This window comes from Chrysemys picta, chromosome 5 (assembly GCF_011386835.1).
Source record: "Chrysemys picta bellii isolate R12L10 chromosome 5, ASM1138683v2, whole genome shotgun sequence".
Taxonomy (NCBI): Eukaryota; Metazoa; Chordata; order Testudines; family Emydidae; genus Chrysemys; species Chrysemys picta.
In genome coordinates this window covers 24,510,060-24,520,077 of record NC_088795.1, presented here as the reverse complement: position 1 = coordinate 24,520,077, position 10,018 = coordinate 24,510,060, and the positions used below count along the sequence as shown (strand labels likewise).

Below are 10,018 nucleotides of genomic sequence, written 5' to 3'. Positions count from 1 at the left end.
AGGACTTTTTAGTATTTTCTTTCATCCCACCAGGCCGATTACACTTCTGATTTTGACACCAACATGGCTGAAACCAAGAACAAGTTTTCACAGCCAGTGAAAGGACGGCTACATAATCATATTCCTTGCTCAGCTCCATGACGTGTCAGCACTGCCCCAAGCATAAGGTTCCTTTTGCTGATAGTGAAATCTCCAGTAGCTCCAACAAGGTTCATTTCAAACATGGTTGTCTAGATAGCTTATGCAGGAGAAAGCTTTAACCTGGCATTTAGTTATCAAGTTGCTTAAATTCTGCCCTAATAGAGCGAAGTAAAAATATAGACTAGTTTACATGAGCTGTGCTGGTGTTTATTGACTCTTTTTGACACATTATTGCTTGGCTTTGAATGCATTTCAGCAGGCGGTTGTGCCCACATACAGTTTCACTGACATTTCTGAGTTTATCTTTAAACAACATTTTTAAGGATCATTCTGTCGTTATGTTCTGCTGACCACCTCAGTCTTTCCGCAGATGCCTGAGCAGTCTTTTGGATGCAGCCTGGCAGTCTTGCTTTTTTAGTTTCAGTTTATAAAATGTATTGGTGATACTTTACTTAGAGAGAGGTTGTTCAGTTGTGATGAGGGATGGATAGGCTGGTGAATGTTACAACTAGAAACAGCTGCAGGGAATTAAGACAGATCTTGCTGATTCCTCATGAAGCAAAACAATTATTTTACTCAGTTCATCTACGTGTTCATCGGTCGTCATTAAGCGCCAAGCAAATTTTGGTCTAAATAGAGCAAACCGAGCCCAGATTTTCAAAATATTTTTTGGGAGTGGGCTGCAGGATGAAGTCAATGGAACTCTGTAAATACCCATAGCCACTGATTGCCCCTAGGACACTCTGAACCATACATGTATATGCTCATATTAACAAGTTTGTACAGGGACAATTCAGACTAGAATGAACCACAAAAGTTTATAACAAGGGGAATAATAGAGGAAGGGACAAAAGGCTCCACAACTGACATCACTTCACAGGGTATCAGGCAGGGCTAGAGCTGATGAGGGTGTGAGCAGAATTGAGCTGAAGTCACAAGAATAAACAGCACAAAGGCTTAAACCTGAACATGAAACAACAAACACTGCAGCAAATATTGGGAACCTCTTCGGTGCCAACACAGACACAAACGTGGTAAGAGATGCCATACCTGTCAACTCGCCTTACCAAACAATACTGTCAACATTTAATTCCAAGCAAAAATCCACATGAAATTCACAATGCTAGGAGGGGATGGAAAGAGACAAAAAGTACGTCCTTGACAGACGTATAAAGGAAGAATCCCTATATGCGTAAGCCTAAATTCAGCAGCAAGTTTGGAGGTCACTTAAAGTAATGTGAGATGACAGGGTGAAGGAATGGAATCAGAATGTATTGTAAGCCTGAAAAGATGCCAGAAATAAAGTTAAGCATCAATTCAGTACTGAACTTAGAAATAATAACTTTTAATTAAACTAGGCTAAACTATTATATAAGCTTTATGGGATTGAAGTCTCCTTTGGGGATGAAAAGGGCCCCCAAAGCTGACATATCCATCAATGAAAAGGTAATTACCTCAGGGCTGTTTCTGAGAAGAGCATTGCAGTACCTTTACATTTTGTACGTATAACATGATCTACAGTATAAGAAGGTATATGGCATTGCGGACAGGAATAAATGACCACCACCAGTCCTAGTCAGTTTTTGGTGGAAGCAAAATAATTCCTATTTAACAGTCGTCCTCGGTGGGAGTGCAAAAACCAAATCCACAAAGCCACCTGGTGTTGAAGACAGGATTTTCTACAAATCACAGCAATTTCCCCCAAATATCCCACATACGGTAGTGGACAGGGTAGGAAAATTAGTGGGAAATAAATGCTCAAGCTTGGAGAATATTGCTAATCTTGCAAATGTGGGAACATACACTGGAAACACGATTGTATATCACGCTTTTGGGGAAATAGTCACTACGCTACCATTTATTAGCCGATGCTATTTACTACTACTCTAATATTATAAACACAGTAAAGACTGTCTCAAAGGCTTCTGCTGCTGCACGGTAATGATTTCAAATTTACAATACAAGGGATTATAACGAGTGCCATGTAAAATGTGAACTATGCACAGGATAATTAAATGGAATTGCCTTAATGAAAGGCAGCAACAGAACTGTGAACCTATTGGAAAAAGAGATTTAAACAAGAAGTCAGGAGGAAAAAAATCAAGACAGTGTGTAAACAAACAGACCCAGATGAGCCATATGGCCTCTTTCTACCTCAAAATATTACTGTGTGTCATTAAAGACCAAGTCCAAGATTTTCAAACGAGATTTACACAAGGCAGGTGCTCAGCCCTTCCTGAGAATCAGCTCCCTTTACACTGACGCAAGTTAGGCACCGAGACCCACCAGCTACTTTTGAAAATCTTGGCTAAAATATAGTAGTGCGAGTGACCATGTACTCTCATTAGCCAGGGGTAAATCTAGGTAAGCACTATTTCATATTTTTCCACATACAGTCTATATTGCCTGTATGCACACTTCACTTATTTTCAGTGCACACAGCTGGAAAAAAAAATTAAATGCCAGTAAAAATCGGTCTATTTCTTCCTCTCTCACTTCTTGTTTTGTGCTCAAAAGCCATGTCTGTTTAGGTCACTTCTTCCCCAGACTGACAGTGTCGCACTTGGATCTCCACTCTTATTTTCGTTCTGTGCCTCAGGAGTTTGAAATCAACGGCAAAGTCATCAGACTTATGTTAAAGGTACTGAGGCTTCCTGTGCTAGCCCCAACATGTAAAATGAAAAGTAGGGGAGGGGTCAAGGCCTACAGACACTGCTGGGAACACCCAAAATAGCATCTGATAAATATTGAAAGCTGCACTCGGAAGCAGATACAATGCCCCTTTCTTAGTGAGAAAGCTCTTATTCAGGAGAGATGTATGACACAGTACTTAATACCTTTCCTCTCACGAGATGCTCTACTCTATACGTATCAGTGATCCAAAGCACACGGACGTCACTAGGAATCTTTCCATTGACTTCATGGGCTTTTGCATCAGGCCCTGGTTGAGTCTCAATGCCAAAACTGAAGGTGGGGAAATACTTTCCATAAAAAATGAGGATAACATACAAAACATAACGGTGACGCAAGATAACAGCTCTGCTCTCTAATTGCAATGCATCAGAATTCAGGTTTTTTTAACTGGGCTGTTATTTTCAGGGTTAAAGAGGCAGCAGGTTGCAGAACCACAGCTTATTACAAATGATGAACTCCTTTTATCATCAGTGTATTAGGATAATGTCAAAGTGGCTTGCTTTGCAGAAAGGCAAACAAGCAGCAAGACTAGGATAAGACATCCTGCTGGCTAAAGTCCAACAGCACAGCTGGCTGCTGGAGCTCCAAAACTCAGCCAGGATCAAAACGCAAAACTTTACAAATCACAAAATAAAACTTAAGAAACAACCACTTTTCCCTCAGGGGACATTAATGCATTACCCAATGAAGAGCGGAATAAACCATTTCTTTTCACTCATTTGGAGTGATCCTGCAACTCTGCCTCACCAAACTTCTCACAAGTTATGTGGTCATCCTGAACGTCTATTAATATGCAAGACTATTACCCTGGGATCATTTATACATAAAGGGTCAGATCCTTAAGATGGTGTAAATCGACATAGTTCCATTGACTTCAATGGGCCGCTCCAATTTACACCAGTGGAGTATTTGGCCCCTTAAGTTTGTTATCCTGCATGATTTCAGGATATGCATTTACAGGATGGTAAATAGGTGGTAGTACATGTACATATAGATCGTTGTGTTGCATTAGTTATTCTGCACATGACAGTGTAAGGAAGTGTATGACATGAATTACACTGCACTATCACAAGAGCAGAGTTGTTACCTTAAGTCACCATTGTATTTCGGATAGTAGCCCCGTATTTTGTGGAAAGTACTCGCTACCTTTGAGTTCTGGTATTCAGCTCACTAAGGGCTTGATTCTGCACTGGTTTGCCACTGCTTACGATGAGTGTGGGATCGGGCCACAACAGTGGTATAAATCATACCTTCATATGGAATGGGAGTTTTGCTTGAACAGGACTGCAGCACTGGGCCCACTCCCAGATTTTAGTTACAGTCTGTTCTACCTTGAACCATAGCAGCGGATGACTAGAAACATTCCGATCTAGTTCCAATAATGCTGCATGCACAGTATATTGTGTCTGTATATATTAAACTAGACACACCCGTTTGAAAGACACATGGGGCCAAACCCTTAATGGATGTATGCCAGTCTTACACCCTCTAACTTGGATGAAGATATGCCAATTTCCACCTGCTGTGAATCTGGCCCATGAAGATTAGAGCTGAAATAATTCCAAGTGAATACTTTACTCAACTAATTTAGCCTCCAGTGGTATGTCTACACTGCAATTAAAAATCTGCAGCTGGCCTGTGCCTGCTGACTTGGTTTCTTGGGGCTCCGGCTAAGGGGCTGTTTAATGGCAGTGTAGATGTTTGGGCTTGGGCTGGCGCCCGGGCTCTAGGACTTGCTGAGGTGGGAGGGTCCCAGAGCTTGGGCTGCAGCCTAAGCCCAAACATCTACACTGTCATTAAACAGCCCCTTAGTCCGAGCCAGTTGGTATGGGCCAACCGCAGCTGTCTTATTGCATTGTAGACATGCAGCAAGTAGATCAGAATTTTCACAGGTTTATTCAAATTGTTTGAATTTGTTCAGCATATAGTTATCTCTTTACTTTATGAATTGATTGCTTACAGTTTGCTGTGAATATTTATTTGGGGCTGTGTTGGCTAATTGGGGTTCTTCTCTCTGACCAGTTGAGCAGCACTTTTAGGATCAAGAGGAAGTGTCTGAAAACGCTACTGAGGCTCTGACTCTCTCAAGGACAGGTAACAGTTTAGGGAGAGGTAACAGGTCTCTCAGACCTTGCTGGAGGTCTACACTAGTTAGACCTCTGTGAAATTTACTAGCTTGGTGAGGATTATAAATATATTTTTTTCTCATCACTGCTATAAAAAGTAATGCATGACTGTGCTTGGTCCTACTTGCCAAGGTGCAGTCAGATCTATGGCTGGCTGATTTAACTGCTTCTGTTCCTCACTTAGTTTTGTCTGTTGGAACCCTTTCCCCTGCAGGGACAGGCCATGTCCGACTGTATATAAAATTCACTACTTCTAAGTACTCATGTGTGTAAATTTAACGTTTGTTATTTACGAGCACTTGGGCGTGCAAGCTTGGAATTCATTTCCCATGAGCATCTGTGTAAAACAACTGCATTCATGTTAGTGCAACACGATCAAGTTACTTGGAATCTGCAAGTTCATGGCTAAGGGCCCAATGCTGCAAGCGCTCCACAGGAGGCGCTCCCATAGAGTTGCAGGACTGGGCAATAATTTATCTGTACGTTTGTGGCTAATTCTTCAAGCCCTCCCAGTTTGGAATTCCTACCAACTTGCAGGCTTGAGAGACAATATGGGCTCAAGTCAGTTTTTACATGTTCAGAATCTGAGCCGGATCTCTCCCCCTGGAGTTTGTAACAAAGATTTACCAACACACAAAAAGGTGACTTGCAGTCAGATGCAAGTAACTGTACAGTAGAGAATCTAACTTGTTTCTGTGGAAGCGAGAATGATTTGAAAACTCATATTTGATTTGCTCACCATTCTTCTCTTTGGAAAGAATATGCCTGAAAGCTCTTTTCTTTTAAAATAAACAGAATTGTAAAAGGACTACAGAGCATTCCTCATAATTACCTCTCTACTTCTGAATTTTAATGGCTAGCTCTAGCGATTCCCCTCATCTTTTATTAGTTAATGCTGGGATTTCCTAACAAGCTAGGAAATCAAATGTTGTTATATTTCAAGGGGAGACGAGCACTTACCTACCTTGGTGTCTTTTGAAAATTCCCCTTTTATATGTTGTTATCACTGAAAGCTATTAACCCCTTATTCCTTTCATGCACTTAACTCAATGCAGATTTTTTAAAATAAATTTGTATTTGTTAGTATTGGAGAGTATGTGTGTGTTTACAGCTATTTAAGGTTAGTTTAATTAAAAAAAACCACCACCACCACACCTTATGCTAGTCCTTGTGATACAACAAAGATCACTTTTGAGAAACACTTATGCTGTTCTTCTCTCTGCCTCGTGTCTTGTCAGGAGATCCCATTCTCATTGCAGTACTTTGGCAATTTAAAATTGTGCTTTTGTGAAGTGCCTCGCTTTTCATTTGACAGTAGACTGGATGAGGGTCTACTACGGAAATAACAAAGGGGTGATACCTCATCCAGGGACAATGTAGTGACTATTCTGAAAATTTCAGGTAAGAATTTCCACGGTCACTGCATCATAATCCCAGATAATACAACTGAGCAGTGGGGTTTCTTTCCACCTTTGGGGGAGGGGTTGTCCCTGTGGACACTCAAACCCCCGTCAGTCTAACACAGAAGAAGGAGCAGGTCGGACACAGCAGTTAGGTCGCCTAAAGTTCTGCAGCATGGATTGGAACACATTATGCTGCCTCCCTTTAAGTTTCTTATTTGAAGACGTCTCCGAGGAAATCGATTTCCGGTTCTGGGTGCTTTGTGCCCTGATCAGTTTCTCATGTTCTCGTATTTGTCTTTGTAAGTGATTTTGGATAGCGATCCCCAGTGACTCTGGGTCTAGCGAAGCACCATACACCTCCCATGTCATGCCTTGTTCATCCCACACAACATCTCTGATGTGCTTGGATTGCTGCACCTGTACGTTTGCCTCCGTGGCCACCATGGGCTTTTTCTTCTTTTCCCCAAGACGTGGCAGTAATGGAGCAGAGGCAGGAACAGCTGTTGGTTCCTTCCTGGCTTCACTGGCCTTGCTAATTTGATCTGGTGGAGCTGTTGGGGTCCCCAGCCTATGGGTGTCATGGGTAGAATTCATATTCAACTCAGGTGTAAATCCAGCTTGCAGACTCAGGCTGCTGGACTTCTTTGCCTGATTAGTTTCTTCCAACATTTTATCCTGCTCCGTTTTAACTGTGCCTGGTGTATACACCTTCATAGAACCAGCAGCAGCTCCAGTACTGGTGTTAACTCCTCCTTTAGAATCGAGCAACATTAGCTTTTCTTCCTTCTTTGGCTTTCTCTCTGTTTTGACATTAGCCGGACTGATTCGCACTTCATCAACACTTTGGAACGGCAAAGGCTTTCTATCAGTGCTGTTACCAGCTGCGCTGCACAGGGTCTCCGTCTGCTCAGTTCCATGGGGTACACTACCGTGTCCAGGTGACTGGTTACTTTCTGAATCACTGACTTGGTGTGGAAAGTTGTTGCTGGCTTCTGGGACTGCTGCAAATGGAGACGGGTGGGGTTCACCATCACCAGACTCTTGAGGGGCTGCAGGCTGATTACTGGTGTTAACCGTAATCTGGTAAACAGGTTTTGCCTTCAGTAAGACTGCAGCATCTGATGGTAGCTGAGGAATGTCTGTGCTGTCTCTGGCCAAGCAGGCTACTTGTGTTTCTGCCCTGACAGAAGGTGTTCCTTGGGTGTTCCCGGCTCCTTGTGGACCTGGACAGGCAGGTGTTGTGCTACCTGACAGCACTGGACAGATGGTGTCAGGTGGGTCTCCCTGATGCTTTTGCAGTTTGGCAGGCTGAGCTTTCACTGTATCCATCCCCGCTGTCAGAGCACACACTTCTGGTATGATACCAGGACACAAGGCTGGCTTTTGGAGTGATGCAAAGTCGTCAGCAAGTTCTGACTGGTTCTGCCCACCACCACTCTGATAAATGATGTGCAATTGCTCCTTTGCCTCCAAAGAAGGATTCCCCTTGAAGAATGCAGCAAGGATACTTGGGCTGGTGGAAGCGGATTTGCTCTCCATACTGGCCACTGCCTGAACCTCAGCATCACGCCACGTCCTGTGTACTGCCTCCCGAGTTAAAGATGTGCTCTCAGGCTGGACTGTCATTGTACTTGCTTCTCTGAACCTGGAGAGCTGAGGCAACACTGGTCCTGTTTTCTCCATCTCTGCCTTGCACACGGGTGGTGTCCCCTCAAAACTGGATGGTGGCAAAGCCTCATTGCTCTGTGCAAGTGCAGTCCTAAAAGTGGGACAGGATTTCACATCATTTGCAGCCCTTATCTCTGCTTCTGAATAAACCTGCGGCCTGATCCCCAGATCAGGAATAGCTTCTAAGTCCCTCACTGGAGTGGCTGCCAGAGAGAAGCCAGGGTCATTTATTTCCACGGCTTTTTCTTTTTCCATGTCTATTCTTTGCAGGGTATTTGCTTGAGAAGAATGGTGACAGGACTCACTACCCTTGATAGTGTTGTCTGGGGAAGGATAATTTAACTCCTGAAGTTCTGCCGGATCATTCATCCTACAGACCTTCACTGCACAGTCATCAACTTGTGCCAGTGACCTTATCCTTGGTAGGTCACTTTGTAGAAGCTGGTTGGAATTGTGGGTAGTTGGCGTCATATCCGTTGCATGCCCAGCTGCACAGGTTCTTGCTACAATCTGTGCTTGCACTGTGGAGTCACTGCTGCCCCTTTGCTCCAAGTTACTGGCTGATTCTGTACATGCAGGAGGCACTTCTTCAGCTTGGCTGAAGGACCCAGGCAAAAACATGTCTTGCTGGCTAGTATCATCCCCACAGAGGTGCTCATTCCCTTGAATGTCGGAAACTACAGTACAGTTCAGGTCAAACAAGCAAACTCCAGCAGCTTCAGCCGTGGTGTAAGAAATGCCATTACTGCTCCTCTCTAGGCTTGCTTGTTTGTGCTGGTGCTTAGTGGATTGCGGATCTCCCAGGCAATCTCTCTCTTCAGAAGCGGCAACCAACAAAAGTTTGGCAGACCTCAGAGGATCTGGTACCGTCCCCATGGAATTTTTCTGAGCTGTAGCTTGCAGTCAGCTTCCTCTAGCAATACTCTTGCAGAGCAGTGTTTGTATCAAGGGGATCGTGGTCAGGAACAACTTTCCCTTAGAGCCAATCTGTTAAAGAAGGAAACACAGCATTAACAGCAATCAGATTTAAGCAGGGAAAATACCCAATTTAGATACTTTTTAATATTTAAGGGAGATGTTCAAAGGCACAAAGGAAAAGATGATCAGTAAATTAGAAAAGAATAAGAATGTTGTGCACTCATTTAGTCATGTGATTGACCTGGCACCTAACGCTAATAAAAAAAAAAAGGGAAGTGGGATCTGTGTTGATGCTTTGTGGAAAATATTCTGCAGTCAGAATTCAATAAATAACGTTAAGTAATGCAAAGCTAGAGATACAATAACCTTCAGAAAGGAAGTTTGGTCCCATGACTGGAGGCTAGCCTGAGACATGGGAAATCCAGGTTCAAATTCCTGTTATGCGCCAGACTTCCTATGTGACCCTGAGCAAGTCACTAAATCTCTCTTTGTACCTTGGTTCCCCATCTGTAAAATGGGGTTAATACTTCTCTAACCTCACCGATGTGTGGAGGACCAATACACTAAAGATTGTGAGGTGCTTTATAGTGCAATAGAAGTATTGAAGATGGACAGGCATCTGTGGCAAGTTTCTAGTACCTTCAGACTAATATTTGTGAAGTAAAACCTGGCTGCTAAAATGAACTGCTGAATGAAATACTATGGACTAATGTTAAGAAGAACACCAGAACTGATTCTGGCTGTGCTACTGGAAGTACTATGTATACTTATAAAAAGCAACAGAGGGTCCTGTGGCACCTTTGAGACTAACAGAAGTATTGGGAGCATAAGCTTTCGTGGGTAAGAACCAATGTCTTGCATCTGAAGAAGTGAGGTTCTTACCCACGAAAACTTATGCTCCCAATACTTCTGTTAGTCTCAAAGGTGCCACAGGACCCTCTGTTGCTTTTTACAGATTCAGACTAACACGGCTACCCCTCTGATACTATGTATACTTATATTCACAAAGGAAAACGATTCCGCATTTATAATCTTCCAGAAGCATTCTTGACAAAATGTACTAAACTC

At 43.1% G+C, this 10,018-nt stretch overlaps 1 protein-coding gene across 1 annotated transcript in view; it reads right to left on the bottom strand.

Moving 5' to 3' along the window:
* Positions 1 to 332: 332 nt before the first annotated feature.
* Positions 333 to 10,018, bottom strand: part of GPRIN3 (GPRIN family member 3) — a 74,484-nt gene continuing 64,798 nt past the window's right edge. The window contains exon 2 of the mRNA XM_005291997.5: positions 333 to 9,019. Coding sequence (XP_005292054.2) covers positions 6,473 to 8,908 — 2,436 coding nt within the window. The 5' untranslated portion in view covers positions 8,909 to 9,019 and the 3' untranslated portion in view covers positions 333 to 6,472. The remainder of the gene's footprint in view (positions 9,020 to 10,018) is intronic.